Source organism: Poecilia formosa, unplaced genomic scaffold (genome assembly GCF_000485575.1).
Source record: "Poecilia formosa unplaced genomic scaffold, Poecilia_formosa-5.1.2 Scaffold133, whole genome shotgun sequence".
Lineage (NCBI taxonomy): Eukaryota > Metazoa > Chordata > Actinopteri > Cyprinodontiformes > Poeciliidae > Poecilia > Poecilia formosa.
Window position 1 is genome coordinate 1,544,855 of NW_006800072.1, and position 22,386 is coordinate 1,567,240.

Genomic DNA, 22,386 nt, shown 5'->3' on the forward strand with positions numbered 1-22,386 from the left:
TTTTGTAATGCAACAACCATAACATTTTCATGAAAAACTACTACTAATAAAGCATGATCACAACAAACTTGCTGTCCCCACCATCTTTTACTCTTTGGATATCTGCAGTCATTGTTTCCCCACATGTAGCAAAAATGTTGTTTTTCATTTGACCTGAGCAGCTTCCAGTCTGTGGGTGGTGGTTAACTGCCGCGGTCACGCTGCCGGATTGGGAAGTTCATGACTCCTGGTTGTCCTGTTGATTTGTGCAGCTCCTCCAGAGCGGCCATCTTGCTTCTGATCAATGCTCTCCTTCTGGCTGGTCACATCAAGTAGACAGACGTATCTTAACAGGTCTGTCGTTGTGCAACGCTCTTTCCAAGAGTAAGAGACTCCACTTGGCAAATGGATCTTCTGACTGCAATTTATTTCAATGGATTTTATTTATGGGTATAAGAGTACAGGGGGTTGATTACAGAAACTTCTTCTTAAATATTTGTAAAAAAAAAAAAAAAAAAAAAAAACAAAACACACACACACAAAAAACATTGTTTTCTTCACTTCTAACAATTACACTATGTGTTGATGGTTTTTTCCTTGCTTAGTCATGCCAGAAAAACGAATAGGAACAGTGTCTACTTTCACTTTTTCTTTGTTAGTTTTTAGTAATTCACTCTCGGAAAAAATGACACTTAATACAGAAGGAATATTGTCAGCAAAAAAAAGAAAAAAATCCATCCATCTCAGCAGAAATTTTCAGACGCTTCAGCACTACAGGGTACGTTGGCAGTATTTAACGCCGTCTCTCATGGGGATTGTGTTTCAGGTCGGGATCTGGAGAGAGAGTGTGGTCACCAACTGTCAGCGAAGATGGAAAGATAAGTCCGTTCGCCGAGCCTGATGCACAGGTAACCATCGTCTTCTCTGGATTTCCCAAATAACAAGTCTGAGGGTGTTTTGTCAGAATGAAATTTGCATAAAATTTGGAAGCAGTCACAACTCATCTCTGTTTAACTATGATCAGGCCTTAGTAGGAAACTACTCATAACATGACACCATGTTGAATGGGATTCATTAGGAAAGACATTCAAATAGTGGAGGTAAGTATATGGCACCATAAAAGAGATGGTGACTGATTTTTACTACCCAACATCAAATCTTTAACTTGTGAAGTTAAATTTGAGTTATGCTCTAAAATCAGCTGTCGGTGATGGTGTCTTTTACAGCCCTTTGCATCTCCCACAGGAGAAGGTAAGTCATGTCTGCGGCCATAACTGTGACCTTTACAACTTAGTGGCTGAGTGGTTCCAGTTTGTTTTGACAGCAAACAGAATCTATGGAAACAGGCACAAAACTCGATCCACAAGCTGCATGTACATGGTCATTAAGTCTGTTATAAATGGGAGAATGCGTCCCACTGTTCGCTGGAACCGTGTTGAAATAGTGTCTCGATTGTTCTCCAAATGATCAGCTGCCAAAAGGAGATTCACGGCATGATGAACTCCACCAGATGAGCTTTTTCCAATTTTTTTCCCCCAATTTCTGGCACGCCTGCTTGTTTCTGAGCACATAGAGAATGAGACGTGTGTTGGGTGTAAACATGTGTGCACATATGTTGTGCGTGAAGAGTTTGTACGATGGAAACAGACAATGAGAGTATTGTATATGTGAGAGATGCTCAGTTGTCAAGGACTGTTGTGGTAGAATTGAGCCTGACCTGGATTTGTAACAAAATATACAGAAGGTTAGCACTATTGCTCTTTGTTAAAAATATTCACTTTCACTTTTAGTATCATTTTTAAAGGTTACTTCTTATCTACATCAGCTGATTTCTCAACAGTGACTCTGTCAGCTATCCATGGGAGTTTCCCTACACAATACTGTGATATTTTTAGTATTTGTCAACCATTCCCAGCCAGCAGTGATTTTCTCAGTAATAAGTTATACAGCTGTGAAACAGATCACAATGGTGACTTCAGTCATTCATATTTTAAAAGAAACATTTACAAAGCATGCATTAATTCTTTCACATCATTTTGCAGAAGTTACCAGACAGAGCTTAGTGTTATTAATGCAGGATGAATAAATACTGTAAATGAGATGATAGTTTATTTTACTCACTCAATGCACAAAGAATTTTTGCAAAACTTTGTGCATTTTTTCATCTTGAACGCTGTTATACATATCAGGTGTGAGTATCATCTGCAGTGAGACTCCAGCTGACCAAAGATACTATTTCTATAGAAAATGTGAAGCTATAAGCAGCAAATATTACACAGCATGTGATCCTTTAAGATATTTGATTTTAATCTGCCTTGATGTCTCAATGAAACTGCATTTAATCTATTGTGTAGTCCTGTTAATTTTAGTTCTCTTTTTCAGAGATAATGAAAATTGTCCAAATCTTTTTCTGTAAAACCGGTGGCCCTTCAGCCTTCCTGACGCAAAGTCAGTCCAATCTGAGGTCCTGGTTTAACATGCAAAAGCTAAAGCAAATCCCAGACCAAAGTGGGGCAGACCATCAGCATCAGTTTATACAAACACAGACGAGCGTGACAGGAGTGCTCTGCCTGGCGGAAACATGAGAGCAGCAAATCCACCCTGCTCTCCCCTTTTCCTTTTTCTCTATCTCTGTATCATCTTATCCAGTCCTTCCTTTCTCCTTCAGCAAACTCTAAAAATTCTCTCTGGCGTCTCTTTCAATAAAGTGAACCTGAGCAGCTTGAAATCACCAGCTCTGGGCCACTTCAGTGTCACACTCAGGTGGAATCTTCTTAGCATGAACAGAGGAAACATCCGCTCCCCGAGCCACAGCTCTCTCTTTCTTTGTTTCCGGCTGTTTTTTGAAACTGCTTGAACGGATCACAATGCTGATTGTTCCTGAGTCTCAGTGGAAATGATATACACATCGTGACCTTGCTCACACAGGCTGACTCAAACGTTGCACCATGTGATATTTTTGGCTCTGATTTTTATATCAGAGCAGTGATGAGCTGCTGTAGAAACGGCCAACAGAGATTGACTGGGCATGACAATCGAGTTAAAAGTTTTGTTTTCAGTAACTTAAAGAAAGGTCTGCCATTCAAAACTTGTATTTACAATTCACTTGTAAAAATCTGGCTTTGTGCTAAGGGTAACAATATTTTGTTAGCTGACAGCATTTGAAGATGGTGCGTTTATTCTTGCAGTCCCAGATTAACAGATGGAATATTTCTTAAACGGTTGGAAATTCCAGTCTGACTTATGGGAATTTACTACTGAGCAGGAAGTGACACGTGGAAGGTGTGAGATGTTTCCTTTCACCTTGAGAGCCCTGGAGATTCTCATAAAAGTTTGAGAGGAAATGCTGTAGTTTTTGGCTACCAACCAAGCAGCCATGTGACTGTTTCTATAAAACAGTAGAACCATATGATGCAGGGTTTTTTCTTGGGAACTGTGCTCATATTTTGGAAAGAGTGACCACAGGATGGTAAATGTAACTTCTTAAAATAGAAATGATTGTGATAAAGACGAGTGGTAAGGGTTGGGTCATGATGAGGTGTCAGGAAGGCCGTTGTAAATTGCTTTCGTTTTAAGTGTTGTTCTTTTTGTTTTGTCATCAATGTTGTTTTTTGCAGTACATTCTTCTTTCCTGCAGCTTTTTAAACGCCCAATCGTTTGTCTTTACTTCTCTGCGTCAACATGAATCCAAATTACATGTTTGCCATCCAGTTGGCATTTTGAGAAGCACTTGTATAGCATCACTGAAAAGTAGACAGTACAAGTTAATACAAAATGTATTTAGTGGGAACCGTAGCCCAATGAGGGGATAAACAGTTCCTCCAATGAGATCTGGGTTTCCTCCTTCTGGGATGTCACTTGAAAACCTCCCAAACCTGGAGCTTCCTGACCAAACCCCCAAACATCCTCACCTGGCTCTCCATGGTACAGACCAGCAGAGAATCCACTCTAAGCTCCCAGCAGATGACAAAACTCTGGGTTTTTGTCACCATGATTCCTAATCTCATATTTTAAAGACCTCCTAAGGAGGATTCAGAAACGTTTTCTTCCTCTTTATGGACATTGAGAAATGCACCACAGTTCCTCCCCCACCAGTTGCTCAGCGTTGCTAATCACCAGACTGACGCAAAGTACCTGCAGTTTTTCCACACTTACAAGAAAAACACATTTGGCTGATTGGAAATATTTCCACCAATAGTCATGGTGTAGAATTTAAAGTATCACCATCCTTAAGTGTTACCTTATGAGGGTGACGTCAATTTACAATTGGCAAAAAGAATCTGCTTCTCTGTCCAGCAGCAGCGTGGAGGCTAGCGGCTCCAGCTTATTGACCAGCTAAAATCAATTTCTAATAGAGCAGCAGTTCTGAATGCAAGGTCAGGTCAAAGTCTGTTAATGGATTAAAAAAGACCTTTACAAAATATGCATCAGATCTTTTTATAAATGGCTTTAACTGCGTGGTTATCAGCTTTTCTCTTGAAACATTTTCACACACCAGTATGGTTATACTACTCTCAGTTACTCGTGTTTTAAAGTGTCTTAACTGAAGTTATAAAGTGGCAGCTTCAAGTAAGTGGGAAATTCCTGCTGTCAATGTTTAAGTCAAACAGCAGTTCTTCTGGCTAACAGTTCCTCGGTGTCATTCATGGCAGCTAACCTATCATTATACTGTTAGCTATTGTGGTCAACAACTATGGTCCTGTGGAAAGAATGGGGCCTCACAATGATGAAGCCGAGAGGTCTGGATCACACGTCACTGGAAGCTTCCAGTCTCAGCTCAGGCGTTGGCAGCAGAAAGCAAATTCTCCGAGCTAACATTAATGGGAGCTGACAGATAAACTCCTTGCATGACTTGCAGGCCATAATTCCCCCACTGCCTGGAACTGAATTATGCTTTTAAAACAAAAGTGTGCACATAAAGCACATTTGTTTTGTCAAAGGAACAATGCCATTGTTTTGAAGTATTTGCTGTTAAAGCTGCTGTTTCTTTCAAGATGGGATGTCCAATTATTTAATGGTCTATTGACCTTAGCAAGCCTGACTGTTTGGTGTACCGAATGCTTCAATAATTCACTAAATATTCTTCTTTGACATCCCACCTGCAAATCATCTTGCTTTTATATGAGTGTTTGTGTTCACTACCTAACCACTAATCCGCTGAAATGTCCACATCGGTTTCAGGTGCGTAGCTCTCGGCATGTTGTGAAGTAGATGGAGTCGTTAAAACTTTTTTTTTGTTCATGAGGCTCCACCTGTCTGGAATCATTTAGGTGCATTTGATTTACACACCTTTCATTTTCATGTGTGTGCAGATTAAAAGGGTTCCATTTTGGACTCATTTTGACCAAAATGGAACCCTTTTTACCCACCTGAGAGTATTTAACTCTGATTTAACTGTGATACAGCTTTGATTTAAAGCTTCTTTAGTGAAAAATGGGAACACTGCATGTGGATTAAGAGTGGATTACTGGCCTTTCAGCGACCACAAAACTACTTGGTCCAGGCAGTAACACTAGAACAAGCTTTAAAAATATTATACCAGCTTTTTTCATAAACAAAAAAAACATTTTTTAAGGTTCCACCACACACATCTTTACAGGCTGTGCTTGATTTTTGCCAGACATTTTGCTTTGCATTGTTGGCAGATATCTCTGCTTTGGTCTCTTCTTCAGTGAATGACTTTATTGTCAATGTGCAGAGAATCAGTACAGGGAAATTAAGAATGACTCTCTTCTAAGGCCCGATTAGTAAAGTAATAACTACAAACAAACACACGCTTTTATGTCCAAAGAAGATTGGAGACTTGAAGTTGGAGTTGTCTTCAGATGCAGCCAACCAACCCTGAATGTATGAGCTAAAAAACTTTTTATAGCAAGCATTCAAATCAAACTAAACACATCTTAAGTCTTTTTTAATTGTAATGCTGAGGCCTGTAGGTTCTAAGATGTAGAATTGTCACTTTCTTTCCTGTCCCCTCATTGAAAAATTGACATGTGAAAAATGTTTCTTGCTGTACAATGACCTTGACCCTTCTTCTATTAATTTGCAGCAACAATTGTTTTTTTCCAGTCATTGGTTTTTCTTGGTATGAGTTTATCCACAACTGTATGCTGCAGAACAACAAACTTCCAGAACTCCTGTTGGTTAATCTAGTTTACTGGTCAGCAGCTCCTGGCTGCTCTTTCTATTTTAACTGTATGGTCAGTAAAACTGTTACTAAAGCATAAATTCATATGAGTGGTTAGGTTATTTACATTTATTAGAATTAACTTTTTCTTTATTGCAAAATGTTTGTAAAACATTTAATATTTTCAGACCAACTTTTCTGCAGCACTTGATACTCTTTGTTGTCGTCCGGGCTTTTCAAATGGGGGTCAGGCCCGGGGAACCGTGAAGCGCCGGTTTGTGTTTGGTTAGTAGTGCAGGCTGCTATCTGAAAAGCTTAACTTTGAATGAATTAAACTATGCAGGAGGCAGCAAAGGGTGCATGTTTCAGCATTGTCATGAACTTGTATGTGTGTCTGGTGAAGCATTTGGGTTTAAGTCTCCAGTTATAAACAAACATGTGCTTTCATTTAAGCTGCTCCACCTTTCAACCCCCAACGTCTGTCCTCTGGTCCCGAATCACCGCTCTGCCACAGTCTGACCCGCTGCGCACTGAGACGTTGGACTTTCTGTCAGTGTATTGAGTGGACATGTTTGGGCTTAAAATGACCTCAGTAACACATTTTGAAGTGTGTAAGTAAAGTCAAAAGTAAACACATACTTTTCTCTCTTTGCCCTGACTCTTCATGGTCCTTCCTGTGTGTACACACTCCCTTACACTACAAGTCTTCCTGAAACATTAGCCATGCTTGGTTACGAGTGAAAAGCACGCTGTTGGAATCACGTGGATTCCTCGATTTATGGGAATTGGACAATGCTGGGCCTCATAAATGGAGTAGTTCAGTCTGTTTTTGTTTGGAAAAGCAAGTTGCACCAAATTTTACTGAATTGTAAGGGTAATAAAGGGCTATTTTATCTTTAGATAAAACCCACATCAACATCTCTAAACTTTTAAAATGAAAATATGCATCTTTATTGAGGAAGATTTGGCACAGGTAACTTAAAGACGGCAAACTGCTGCACCGTTCCTACACCTCAAAGGCACTAACAGGTTCTGAATGTAAACATACTGGCATTTTTATAAGGCATGCACCAGATGTGCTGCCTTATAAATCTTCCATCCATCTAAAGAAAATATCTGTGGAACGGGCGTGGACAGGGAGAGCGGAGAGAGCGCTGCAAGAATGAAAAGACAAAAGGAAAGGCTGACGGGTTTGGCTTGGCTGGGTTCAGTCAAAACACATGAAGTCACCCCATTTCAGTCAGGTGTGTTCGGTTGAAACTGTCCCAGCTTTTTCTGTATTTCTGCAGGAAATGCAGAATGCAGGTGTATATCGGAGCTGGAAGATCAGAGCACATCCTTTATTCATTTTATTCTAAGGATAATAGCATCTAATCTTTAGCAAATTTACAACCAGGGCCTGAGCAAGCAAACTTTGTGTAGCTCTTCTTGGTCACTTCCCTCTAGGTCTGTAAAACAAAAATTGATTCCTTGACTTTTATCTTTCTTTTGAACATGTCATTATATATGTTAACAAAGGATTACCTGTCGTTCTCCACTCATGTTTGCAGAGATCGGTATCATAAATCAAATGTCTATTAAGTTTCAACTGGAACGTGTAACAAAATCCACTCTCATGGATTTTCTTTCCCACTTTTCTAAGAGCACAGACGTGACTAAACTCGCCCGGTTGTCTCAGTTATTCTTCTGATTGTTATCTGGAGATTTAACCTTGTCTAAGAGTGAGAAACGAATAATGAAGACTAAAAAAGACATGTAGGGACAGCTATTTGTTTTTGAAGAAATTCTGCCTCAGTTATGGATATATTCTCAGGAAATTGAAAGATTAAAGAGGATAAAAGAAAAAGTGCACATGAGGACAGCAGCCAGAAACAGAAATCTTAAAAGTCGAATGTTATCAAAATGTTTTGTTAGAAAGAAAAAGGAGACAACTGGAGGGAAAAGGGTTTGGCACAAACTAGTAATAGTAACTTAAAAAATCCTGCCAATGCTACATTTTTGGTGGATCTTTTCATTTTAAAACAAAAGTTGATTTCAGAATTTAATTTGTTCAAAGAATCTTCACACTCCTAAACTGTTGGGCCAAACCAAAGAACTTCCAAAAACACTGAGGCCTTAATGTGGTTGTCATGCATTCAGCAGTGTAAGAATAAGAAGCTAAAGACAACAAGCAGGATCTAGTCTGGCCTGTTTGGTTCTAGTTTGGTCGTCATTGCTTAGAATTTAGTTTCTTTTCTTCTAAACTGCCTCTCAAAAGTTATTCACATTTAACTTTTTTATTTGCCTTTTTCCACTGTTGGATAAAGACCACAAAATTAAATGTATTTTAGTAGAATTATATGTAATACCACAACAATAAAAAAACCCTATGCTTAACAAATGTTAGACTTTTTTGTAACAAATTGACATTAAAAAGTGAATTCTCAGTCCTTCATTTTGATACAACAAACACTATTCAGTGAAGGCTTTAGTTTCTGTTTGACCATTAGCAATGGTCCATTAGTGAACAAACAGCATGAAGACCTAGAAACCCACCAGACAGATTAAACATCTACCATCACTTTTCAACCTACTATCCTAAAACAGGAAGTGAGTGGCTCACTTAATCTGACTGCTGCAGAGATCCACAACTGAGGCGGCATGAACAATACAACAATCCAGGTGATGATGGGATAATTATTAGTTATGAACTCCACTCTGGCTTTTGTGGAAAAATAGCAAGAAGAAAATGATTGTTGAGATAAGCCATGAAGGCTTGTTGCAGCTTGTAACAACCAAACAGGAGACATTAAAAAGAAAGTGCTTTGGTTAAATGAGACCAAAATAAACCATTTCACTCTACACCCAAAACGCTAAGTCTGAGGTAAACATCATTCTGCACGCACCAGTCACACTGGGTAACATGGTGGTGCCAGCATCATACTGCTGGAGCACGGAAGCTGATTAGAGTTGATACGAAGTTAGAAGTTGGGTACATTGACATCATGGAAAAACCTGTTAGTGTCTGTAAAACACTTTATACTGACAGGGGGTAGGATTTCTTGTAGGACAATGACCGGTCAGATCTACGCTGGAATTCCAGTGTGGAACGGCCCAGTCAAAGTTCACACCTAAATCCATGTTGGAATCTTTGGAAGGACTTGAAGTGCACCCTTCAGATGTTTTCCATCTATCCTGACTCGGCTTGAGCTTTATTGCAAAGTAGAACAGGCGGAAATGTCTCCAGATGTATGAAGCTGTTAGAGGCAAAACCCCAAAGGACTTAAAGCTGGAACTGCAGCCAAACTGGTTTCACCTAAATACAAATTCACAACACGATTTTCAAATGTTATAAAAGAAAAAAAAAGCACCATCTTGTGTTGGTCTGTCGCATAAAATAATAAAATTCCTGATGTTTATGGTTGCAACATGAAAAAGTGGAGAAAACTTTATTGTGGTTGCTGTAGCTCTGAATGCAAACTCTTCACTAATATTTTAATCAAAGCGTCTTTTGTTCAAATGTGCCTGTATTGTTGAATTTTTAAGGAGTGTTTGTGGTTTACATTTTCTTTAATAGCATGGGACTTATGGAGGACCAACACTGACGTAATAAAAAATAAAAGCATAACTAGATTTTTATGCTTTATTTATGCTAAATGGATATTTATGCTTTTATTTTTTTATTATGTCAGTGTTGGTCCTCCATACGGACTGGACAATGGTGGGAAATTTGAAAGCTAAGGCTTGCTGCTGCAGAGGGAAATCCTACTACACTTTGAAAAGCTTTGATTGCATGATTACCATAGACCTGTGTGTGTGTGTGTGCGTGCGTGTGGTCCAGGGGAAAACTGAGAACAGGAGGACATCCAGCAGATCCATCTGTTGAAATAACAAGGGTTCTGGCTACAGAGGCGCTGAACCTCCAGCACCTGTGACTGAAGCACTTTAAACCAGCCCAGAACACACACATGCTCACACACACACACATACACACACATGCACCCATTCCACTGGCTCAGAATTACAGAAATCTGTTTTTCATGCTGTTGCATGGTCGAACTTGTAAACAAGTTTCTCCATCTCAGCTAAAATGTTTAAAAACTCTGAAGCTGTGATAATGTACAGCTTTGTTTAGTCAGTAAAGCTGCTGGCTATCTTAGAAATTCAAAGGCCTGAAGCGGTATCAGAAGTGGTGACATAAGCGCGAGCGTTGCAGTAAAACCTTATCTGGAAAATTCTGTCTGTGAGACATCCGAGCCCGGCTGCAAAGCGAGCATTATCTCTTAAGTGCGCTGATAGCTGCAGTAAACACCGAGCAGCTCGATGATGTCACATTGCGTTTGTGCAAATGCATGAGGAGGGTGTTGACCTCTGCACAAACTCCAAGGATACAGCAGTTATGTAGGTGTCGAGGCAAGGCAAACTAAATGCAAATGTAACAAAAAGTAGACAAGGTATCATAAAAACTAATATTTGATTCCTATTGGAAAGCAGTACAGAAAGTGGAATCTTTTCTAAACGTTTTCAAGTTTCTTTTCCATAAAAATCTCCAAGCATCATCTCCACCATTATGTTCGATTTTAACCTATTTTCCATTTAAATATTAAAGTCATCCCTTCTGACATGCCTTTCTTCCTCTTCTTTGTCTCTTTTGCAGAATTTCCGTCCCATCAGCAGCAGTTCTGGCAGCTACGGACGTAAACCTTCGTACACCTCTGATCCACAGTCCCCTCTCACTCCTCAGCCCACTCACCTGAACAATGGACACACCAGACCCAACAACGGCCACAGCTATGGATATGGGAACGGAACTGGGCATGCTCAGTACAACAACCCAGCAGGGCTTTATGCTCACAATGGCAGCAACGGGGACAGATCCCTGCCAGGCAAGATGGGGGGTCTCAGCCTGAGCGCCACACACAGGTGAGACAATAAACGTGATTTTCAAACGACATAAGTGCCGACAATGAACCATAATTTGCAGGATCAATAGCTCTTGTGGATTAGGTGTGTGAGGTTGTTTTTGTGTTCTAATTTGCACCTTATTTCTGTGGTTTTAATTAGTTTTGTTCTGCCTTTCTGAGCTTTTCTCTAGAGCTACCATCAAAATAAGCCCTCATTTTAATGTGTTTGTTCCATATAAAACCCAGATTAAAGAAAGAACAAAGAGATCCATGTTGTTCTCCTGCTGTAACCTGTACGAGTGGAGAACAGTGAACCATGTCCGTGCAAGCTGTTAAGGCTTGTTGGCTTTCAGAATATCTCTCCGTGAGATTTCCCAGATCAGCCTCATTGCACACCACGGCTGTGAGAAAACCACACAAGGAAGTAGGAGCCCGTCTCCAGCAACGGGCTCTGAAATTAAAAAGTAGGATTTCATTTAAAAACAGAGCTGTAGTATGTCATACATGTCGGTATGTGCAGATCTTAACAGAGACCCAGTTTGGATATCCTGCGACACACCTGCGCGGCTTGCCCCTGATAGCCTGGAAAAGCCATTTGCTGTTGTGTGTTCCCTCCAGCAGGTTATAAACCTGTGTCTCCTGTTCCCTGGTGAACATCCTCTGAAAAACTCCCAGAGTTCCCTGCGACTGGACTGTTAATCCCATCCAGGTCTCCACCCCAAGCCCAACGGAAAACCCAATATTTAAAACTATTTTCATGGCACCCATTGACTTCTGTCATTCTGCTTCTCCAACTGAACCTATTACTGCCATTTTTCTCTATCACTCAGCTTCACTTCAAACAGAGCTGAGCGTTTTTTCTGTCATGTAACTTCCTGGTGCTCCTGAAAAGGAGTCTGGAGACAAACGTGCCGTTAAGTGTGTCTGGTCTGCACACATCTGTCAGCAGCTCAGCTCATCATCTTCCTAAAGCTTGAAGCTTTCAATCTGGATGAATGAGCAAGCACAGGCATGGCATGGAGCGGCTGATAATCCCAGACTAATCCCAGCATAAGGAATCACATCTAGAGAAAAGGAAACGGCTGTTCTGGTGCATCCATTCTGATTTTATAAAACCGTTTTTCCACTCTTGCGTTGGTGATTTTTTTCCCTTTTATATTCTTTGTTTTTTCTTAGTTCATTGTTGTATATTTAACCTAAATCCAGTGTTAAAAATATTTGTTCACACCTGATTATTCAGAGCATAAACAGGAGCGTGGCTGGTGACCACGTCAGTTTGTACCGACGCTGACGTTTCCAACCCTGTGACTAAAGTTGATTATTAAGAATCAATGTGACCCAAACAAGGATCAAAACTTCATTTAATAAGGTTATAATATAGAATCTTATGAAAAAGAGATGAATCAATTTAGTTATTGATGATTGTTTGTCAATCACCTAATTTTACCAAAACATTTTGCTTTGTAGAAAAACAGCCCAATAAGTTTTAAGTTCCCAAGAAATGATTTAAATATCAAAAAATATTATTCCTGGCTGATCCAGTCATAGACTTATTTATTTAAATATTGCCTCCAAATGCAAATTGAATGTAAGAGACGGAAACCATTAAACAATAATGTGCTGCTGTTTCTTTGGAAGTAATAAACATTTGCATCTACCTTTTATCTGATTTTAACAAAACTCAAAATACATTTTTTCAAACAGCATTCCGTTTCTTGATACATTACAGACTCAATGCAGTTTTGATAAAGATTCAAGTTTTTCAGCACGTAACAACCTGGCTGATTGGTTGGTGCATCACTAACCAGACTCTTCAAATTAACATTACACACATTTGATGTAACTGCAGGTTGTGCAGTGAGTGACAGCATGTGACTCAGGTTGACCACTGGATAATGTTAATGTGGGATCTACACTTTAAGTAAATTGTTTCTTTATTAGCTGTGTTTTGTTCATATAAAAATAATGCTGCATAATCAGCATTGTGTGGGTAAACCAGAATCTGTAGAGATTTATTCTTTCCTCCTTCATCCGTTGCTAAACACATGCTGTTCTTCACCCTTCTTCACTCCTAATCGTCATCTGTTGGCTGCTTTGCAAAAGCTTTTACTGAGTCATGCTTCTTATGTGGTTTTCAGTCCAGAGCCTCCTCCGCAGTCCCCAGTGAGCCGTAATGGTTTCGACCCCCAGTCAGATGTCTACAAGATGCTTCAGGACTACGAAGAGCCCGTCTCTGCGCCCAAACAGTCTGGCTCCTTCAAATACCTGCAGGAGATCCTGGACGCTGAGGACGGAGGTACGGCCTCGTGTGTTTGTGTCTGATATTTAAGCAACAAATGGCATCGATCTAAACCTTTTCAGAAATATCAGCATAATCCAAACATTTACAAAGTCTTCTGATTGTTGAATAGTGGAATTGTAGGTTGAGTTGTGCTCCGTTGAAGTGTTTTACTGTCTATGCAGAAGTGTCAGGAAATGGTTCAGAATGACAAACAGAATGTTAGAAAGTTGTACATTTTAATTTGTGGCTTTGTCAAGCTTAAAAAGATACATGTAAAAAAAATCAGCACAACTTTACCACCAGCTGTCACAATACAGTTATGTTTACTTCAAAGTAGGCATGAAATAAGCATTGAGTTCTGCTCACATACATCAATGCATTTCTTCCAAACAGTCACATAAACACAAGGCGTTTGGGAATAAATAGTTCCTGCTTTGCAGATGTGACTTGTGATTCTCGCTCAGGGAACCTCTGACTGTTTGAAGCTCCTCTATCTAGTGGCATAGTTTTCCTTTTATAGAAAAACACTGACAACAGAGTTAAAAGACAGATAGTAAGGAGGAGAGACAGAGAGAATAACCGAAAGAAAAGCAAAGACAAAAGGAAAGAGAAAGCCTAACTGTTTTAAAATAGATCTTGACTCGAAGAAAATCCGGAGGAGGGAAGTTTTGGTAAAGCAATTTAGAGCAAAAACAACTTCACAGAAGACAATAAAAGTGAGAAATACGGCTTTCCTGTCCGACTACTTGGCATTCTTTCATTTGAGGAGGAGTCATGTGATTCTGACAGCAGCAGCAGAAAGTTAATCCCTGGAACTAAAACCTTCTCTTCATGTTTACCACTGAAGCTGGACAAAAGTTTAGGGAGTGGGAGAGGTAATTATAACTTAGTGTGTATTTATACAACAATAAAATATATTCATCATTAATGTTCCTCTTAGAATCTAACATAAAAGGAACCTTTATAAAAGTGTTTGGACTGAGTGGAGTTTGCAACTTTTAGCTGCATCAGTAAACTTCTCAGCCGCTAAGTAAATATCATTTTTCTATTTTCTAGTAGAAAGTATCACAAAAACCTTTTGATTTTTGTTTTAAAGATGAGAATCTAAGTCATACCCCAAACTCAAGACTATTTTTTTTTATTTTGAGTAGGATTTTCGATTTTGTTGTAAGTTAAATATAATATTTATTGAAGTTGCAGCTTGCAAAACAAAACAAAGTATTTTGCTAATTAAAATACATAAAGAGAAAAGTATTTGTAAATGTAAGTAAAATGAACAAACAAAATAATGTAAAAGGGCAGAAAACGTTTATGGTATGTGTGTGTGTGTGTGTGTATGTATATATATAAATAAATAAATTCATACCTGAGATGAACATCAACACGTTACTCGTAAACGATGCTCCGTCTCACATTGTTACTGTTCAGCAGGGAAACAGGACATCATGGATTATAGTTACTGGTTCCTCCACATTCTGATCAACGGTCACTTTTTGTTGAACCAAAACACAAGCAGGAAGCAGGTAATATAATAAATGCTTACTGATAATGAAGGATAATGAAGTATTCTTCAAGACATGAGGTGATGGTAACAGAGGAGCGGTTACTGAACAGGAAGGACTGTTTAACTGAAGAGAAAAAACTGCAAGGAGAAACATGGAAAACACAAAGATCAGTGGAACTACGGCTGAATACAAGCAAGAAATACTTCAGAAAATGACAAAGCTAAACCAAAACACTCATGACTTAAACATGAAAGTATAAATTACAAACATGCTTCACTTACATTTATTTGAGATACTTTTGAAAAGTACATTTGTTTACATTTTTTTTTATATTTTTTATTCTAATGCATTTTTTTGTTCAGTCTTTTTCCCACAGGTTTAGTATCAAGCAATCTTTGTTTTTTTCTTCTGTATTAGATTCTGTCACAACATTTCAGGCTGTAGCTTTGAAGTGAGAGTTGACAGGATAATTCAAAGCACCAGAAACAAAGTAAAGTGCTCCCGCAGTGAGGCCCGGGGCAAAGCCAAACCGCACAGCTTCTCTAATTTATCACCTTCATAACACTTAGTGGACCACAAAAAACAAGAGCTGAAGAAGGAGACAAATGCTAACGACAGATGAAAGCGACTGGAGGCAGAGAGAATCTAATGCCACTGATGAACTTTACAGATTAAAAGCCGCCTCTCTTGTCTGCTGTCTTTCAGCTTGGGGAATGAAGGGTTGACTGACACTTAAAGCCCTTCAAGATGCTTCAAGTTTACAGAGACCCTTTTAAAAGCTGCATGTCTCTTTGTTACTTTGGTGCCTTTAAATCTGAAATCTAACCACAGATGTTTCACGTCTTTGTTTTTTTTGTTTTTTTTTTATAAAATGGTTCCCCTCTTCCAGAAACAAACTGTTGACATGCGACTCTAGTTGAACAGCGCTTTACTTTATTATTGAGCTTTTAAATCTCTCTAGCTGGTTGCCGTCTGAAGGCGTGAGCTCCTGCAGAGGTCATGTTGTGTTTAAGGGGCTTTTAGAGGAAAAGCAAACAACAGTGACAGTTGGCCAGAAATCCTCCAGACTCTGACCCGGTTTACTAGAAATAATAGTCGAGCTGCTGTTATAATAAATATTCTGTCGCTAAAGCCGACATGGAATTTTTACAATAAGAAAACAGTTTAACAGAAACTCGTGTTTTTGCGATAAAATTCTTTTTCCTGAAATTTATCTTGGTTTTCTGTAACATTTTAGAAAATCACTTGCAAACTAAATGTTTTCTGCATATTTTTTCACACATTCATGTTGCTATTGCAGTAATGCAGTAACATATTTATCTTTCATAGACATTGAGAAGGAAAGCCATCAGGCTATATTTATACTGATATTACATTGTAACCATTAATGGAATATATTTAAGCCCACGATTCTTTGTACACCTGGTATATTTATATAAAATTGAATCTTTTAATTTTGCTAACATATTTCTACTGTCAGTAATAATAACGCTTTGGAGCGGTGCAGTCCAGACTTCAGTCCAGTGGAGACTCTGCAAAGATTAGGGTGTTGGCAAGGAGAGCTCAAATACTCTCAGATTTTATTTTGCCAAATTGCCTTTGGAAACTTGCAGAAAGCTGGTCAGCAATTATAAGCAGAGTTCAGCTGCATTAATAAGTACATTATTTCAATGTTTATTGTTTATAACTAGCTTTGCTGTAAAATAAGAACAAACCACTTTGATACATAAAGCCATACATGGTGAACAGATGTATTCATAAATGCATCTATTGTTGTCTTCATGTGGTTGGGATTGTTTGCATGAGCTGAATAAGCTTTAATTTCAACATCATTATGTGGCCTAAATTTGGATATCAAAAGTCTGATGTTTTGCAAACCACTGTTTGGTTAAGTCTGTTAAAGAAAGTGAGGTGTGTGTTGTGAGCAGAGCAAATCAGATTCTGTGAATCAGGCTACTGTATGCGGTTCCACCATCGGAATATAAAACTCAAGCAAGACTAAACAAGCCCTCACTAATTGCACTTTCTGCATTCATGTGTGTGTGCGTGCGTGTGTGTGGTTGGAAACCCTTTATTAGTCAGCCTACTTAATAGAAAGTCACTCTATAGTTGTGCAGCACATTTTTTTTTTCCATTCCAGTTCTTCATTACGTTATAGAGATACTAAAGCCACATTTAATAGTGAATGTGGCTCAGTCAGTAGTTCAGTCACATGTCTGCAGTTAGTGAGGAATAAGAGGTGCTTGAAGCCCAGCTCCAGATGAAGGCTGATTAAACTGTGGTTAGTGTTCATCATACCAGCCCGGTTGGCTTGAATATCCTGTCCTGGCACATCATCAGTGATGTTGATCAGTCACACTATGAACTCCTCTGATCTGCTTTACTGCACTTTAAACGACCAAAGTAGCTCAGACATCCAGCATAAAGCACGCCACATTCATACCCACTAAGCAGGCATAACTAAACACCTGATGATCTAAGCTGACAGCTCTTCATAAAACTCACCATCTGTGGGAACTCATCTACACCCACCATGATTATCACCCCTATCGCTTATGCGTCATTACTTTAACAGATCGTAACAAGATTTGGATTTGAAGTCAATAAAAATGTGAAGAATCTGACTCTGACTGCTCCTGCCAGTACAATAATTGTAATTCACAAATCATGTGATTGTTGCATAATGATATGATGATTAAATTGTGGCTTTTTGCGGCATTGGTTGTTTTCCCTTCATCAGTCGGCTTTGACTGGTGAAATCTTACCAGGAAATGCTGCTGCAGAAACATGAACAGAGAACACAGGAAAGTCCTGGGGAGGAAAAAACTTAGTAAGAGGAAGAAAAGGAAAATTCAAGACAGTGATGTAAGCTGAAGACGAAAGCAGAGAACAAGGAATGTTTATTTATTTCAATACTTTTCTTTTATTGTGCTGTGAAAAGGAGCGCAGTGCTGTGCCTACACTTGCAGTGGCAGCACGTCATCCTGGTCTCATGTTTCAACTTGATCAAAACCAAACTGCATACAGTGGCTTTACATTTTTAGAAAAAGAACTGTAACGCTTTATTATTTAGCGATCCAGGTTAATCTGACGTCATTAAGTTTCAAGTGGTTTGTTTGAATGAAAAAGCTTAACCTACTCCTAAACCTTTACTCTTATTTTTATGCTGAAAGATCCACTTTCACCACTCCTCCACTAAACCAAACAAATCATAAATATTACTCTTCTAAAAGCTCTCATATAAATGTTTTTGCACATTTTTCCAACATTTGCAGAGGGCATCGGTTCTTATTAGGAGGATTTCTCTGTCTGTTGGTCATTTTGCAGCAAAGCTCCATAAAGAACAAAAACGTCTCACCAAAAAACAAATTAACTCATCAGTGAATTATAATTTTTGACAATTCCAGTTTCTGATGTTCATTATAGGATATTCATAACGATAAATTCCACCAGATAATAAGATGATGCCGTTCAGTTTAGTCAGTAGCATGTCAGTAGGAATTGGAGGTTACAACACCTGAAAGTAATGTTGAAACATCATTTTGGTTCAATGCATTTATCACATATCTTGTATAGACTGCAATAGTGATTTATGGTACCAAAGTAATAATTTGTGAAATCTTAATCTCCTGTCATACCTCATCTGTTTCCAAGTTTCTGTTGCTACAGATGCAGTCAAGTAAAAAACAGAAAACAATATTCATCTTGCCAAGTTACACAATATTTGTAGCAACTTGTTATAGAGAAACCTGTGTCCTTTCTTACAGTAATTAACTCGTTTTCAAATGTTATTTATTACCTGACAGCATGAGAAATTAATCTTCCTGCATTACACGGAACTGATGGTCACAATTTTCAGATCATTTTGAGAAGTTGCAGGAACTTTCCGTCTAGTTCAAACATGCATGGAAAATATTTGAATGAATGTCTGAAAGCCATTCATCTCACTGATAAAATAAGCAGAATCAGAAATCCATTTATCATCAAATCACATTAAGCAAAGCAAACACAACCTGTGTGCAAGATAAACATTTAGCAGAGACCTACAGAGAAAGTGTTGATGTTGGAAAACTGTTCCATGTTTATGTGTGAGAGTCTTGCTTGTAAGATGTCTGACAGCTGAATATTTTTGGGTTAAAGTTACGTTTATTGTTTTGTTGCAACAGGTTTGTCACCAACAGAAAGAATGAGAAGCTTAAGATCTCCGGTCAGGTCACCCATACCAAAGCTGGGCAGCCCGATCCCCAGCCCCATGCCTGGTCTGCAGAAGCTCCCCCAGTGCTCACGCTGCTGTAACGGCATTGTGTAAGTACTTTAAGTTCAATACACAAAGACATTGTAATACTTTTTCCAACTCAACAGAAAAAGTGTGTAATGAATTGCATGGTTTAGGTATAAGCGTATGACTGCTGAAATGCTTACACTGCATCTGGAAATCGTCTATCTTCTGCCTGTTTTGTCACGTCGCCTACAGTCGTAAAGTTTTAAGACCCACACCATGCTAGGTGAGTCGAGGTTTTACTCTGGCTGGAATCAGAGAGGTTAACTCGCACCATTTGACCTGCACCAACCAGCCATTATTTCTCAGAAAGCTTATTTTAATGATTAATCAAAGACACACTCCACACCCAGCGTCACATAGCTGCATGATTAGACGTAGGTACACATATGCACACAGTCTGTTTGCCAAAGTTCCCACCAGCACCGGTAACCCGCATAAAAGCTGCCACAGGTAGGCAGTGATGTCATGCGCTTTACACTGACAGGAACACATTGGGGGGCTTGCAGGCAGGAACAGCCTGTTATGACTTCTGAGCATTTTACAGCGTTTTGGAGCATGTATAGAGCTTTGTGACGAGAGGTTTTACAGTCAAGCATGACTGGTTTCATTGTGGTTAAAAAAGAAGCAGGATTTTGTTTTAATGATCACTGTGCTGCAGTCCAGAACTAAAACATTAAGCTGCTGTCACAGTCTGTCTCATTTTGGCATTTCTCTATGCATGTTTAATGCTCATCTAAAAGTAAGGGGATTATTTTGTGAAAAATTAGGTCTTGTCGTTTTTATAAAGTATATGTGCTGCATGTGATTTGGCCACGTTCTGCATGTTGCCGTGTGCTTTGACAGCACCATGTGTTTTAATTCTGCTTCCTGCCTAGTGATTGCCTCACCGTCTTCTCTGTCTAAACATTTATGGTCTGTGAGGATGAATCTCAATATATTACACTACCATGGCAACGTATTAAACTTACTACTGCATTTTTCCTGCTACTGAAGTTTTTATTCATAGACTTGGATAGAGCAATCAGTGAACGGCTTTATTCTTTAGCAATGGTTTATTGTTACAGTGGATGATAATTAGGCCCGAGCAGCTAAGCGCTGCGAAGGCCTATTGTTTTAATGACTTTAAAGTCTGCATTCTGTCACATGACTGAGTGGGTCATCCCACAGTCTCTGTATTAATGTCATTTTATGGTCTTGGTCTTATGAAAATCCAAATTCTTTGAAAAACTGACAGGATTTGCATTAGTTTTAGGCCGTAACAAATTTTACAGAAAAACCCTAAAAACATATAACAGAAGCGTACAGGATTTTCCCTTTTTAACTGAATTACTGAAACTTGGTGGTATTCTGATGTATTGATATATACTTGTGCATATCAGTAAATGTGTTGTAGTTAAATTAATCAGAAAATTGGCTGGACGGCAAACATGTTGCAGATCTGTCAAGCATCTGGCATGTTGGAGTGAAGGAATCTTCATTAGTGCAGATAGAGTGTCTGCAGAAGTTGGCATGAGAGTTACTAACATTAATATTGAGACAGGATTTTTCAATTTATCCTTAACATCTGAAGTGGAAAAAGTCAGTTATTTTTTACTTAGAACTATGTGAGTTCTAAGTAACAGAACTTGTTTTTAAAGTTCTGACTCTTAAAAAGAAAACTCTGTTTTTGTGTGGTACCACAGACCTCTGTAATATCTCGGTCAGTAAATAGTGTGACTAGAGTTTTATTCAGAGCAGCACATAAACTATTTGGGCAGCCAGTTTTCTCGTTAATAGTTTGCCTCAAGAATCTGTTTTGCTACATTCCATTTGAGCCGTAAAGTTGGTTTTCCTGTTGCATCTCTTATAAACAAAGTTTCATTAGAGATTAAATGCATAAAAGTCACAGAAACCCATGTTAATGAGCTTCTTTGCCTAATAAGAGTTGGTCCTTTATTGAATACAACAATTAGCAAATCCATCTGTTTTTAGCTTGCAGCTGGAGCCTGATGAAGTTGGCTTTAATTTAATCACTGTGATCCCAGCTGTGACTTCCAAGGCAAATGGAGCCAGTTTCCAGGCGTGACAGCTCTGGTCCTTCTGCCTATAAACACACTCATAATGTGTCCTTTGATACGTGATAACATGTGGGACACATATATTCAAATAAGCAAAGGGCTATAAGTGGCTGTAAAAAAAGATAATGTCTGATTTGTATAGATATTGTTTAAATAAACAACTGTGTCACTGGACAGTTCATCATAACTCATTACCTTTTAAAGTGTTAATGTGATGATGTCATCTCCCTGAAGCAACTCAAGCTTTTTGAAAACTTTTTTGTTTGCATATGAATTGCACCACTCCACAATTATGACTGCATTTAAAAAAGGAAAACTGTAATATTCTGAAATTAAAAATAAAAGATGTAGATGTGGCACAATGAGGCTCAAGGTGAGTAAAGTCTGAAATGAATTTATATTGTGCTTACGTAGTTATCAAAGCATCAGCACACACCCATAGACACTGAGGCTCTCAGAAGGTACACACACACCCTTGGGAATAAAAACAACTATGATAAATCATTTTGAAACTGTTTCCATGTATGACATCACATTTAAATCCTGTGCAATTCAACTGAAAAACAAACACATCTGTCTAAAAAAACCTGGTTACATAAGAGTGCACACCTTTAAATGAATGCTTTGTCAAACATCTTGTGATTTATTTTAAAGTTCAGTCTTGTTCGGTAAAATTCTGTCAGCATTTTTCACTCTGAGTAATTAGATGAGCCCCAGATTCTCTTGTTGGATCCAAAACATCATTTTCCCTCTTATGAAGTTAGAATTATGTGTATTTCTGTGCATGTTTGGACTCAGTGATGCTGCAAATGAAATCTCTCTTTATCTTCAGCTTTCTAGCAGAGGCTTAAAGGTTTTGGGTCAAAACTGACTGATATCCAAAGCTTACATCCGACTCTAGCAAAAGTAATATGAAAGCATGATGCTGCCACCGCCATGTTTGGCAATTTCCAAAAACATTTTTGTTTCATTATACCATAAAGATACTTTGTCAAGATTTTGTACCCTTTTCCTGACTGGTACTGTTTTACAGTTGAATTTGACATGTCTTTACAAAGTGGAGTGTTTGAAAAAGATTGAAAATGTGGAAGATTCAGAAAAATCCAACTAATAAAGATTAACTTTATTTCAGGTTATTCAGACGGCAGGTGTGACATTTACCAGACTGATGAGTCGCATGAACTGATGAGTTCATGGTGCGAACATTTAGCACCCAGATCATTGCACCTTCTTCTTTTTTCTTTAATTTTTTATATTAAAAGATTGTTTTCA

General features: G+C 38.6%; 1 protein-coding gene across 1 annotated transcript in view; it reads left to right on the forward strand.

Annotated features, from left to right (window-relative positions):
• The window catches only part of pdlim4 (PDZ and LIM domain 4), a 45,277-nt gene that overhangs the window by 22,217 nt on the left and 674 nt on the right, over nucleotides 1-22,386 (forward strand). The window contains exons 3-6 of the mRNA XM_007562066.2: nucleotides 806-887; nucleotides 10,743-11,008; nucleotides 13,128-13,285; nucleotides 18,942-19,080. Coding sequence (XP_007562128.1) covers nucleotides 806-887; nucleotides 10,743-11,008; nucleotides 13,128-13,285; nucleotides 18,942-19,080 — 645 coding nt within the window. The remainder of the gene's footprint in view (nucleotides 1-805; nucleotides 888-10,742; nucleotides 11,009-13,127; nucleotides 13,286-18,941; nucleotides 19,081-22,386) is intronic.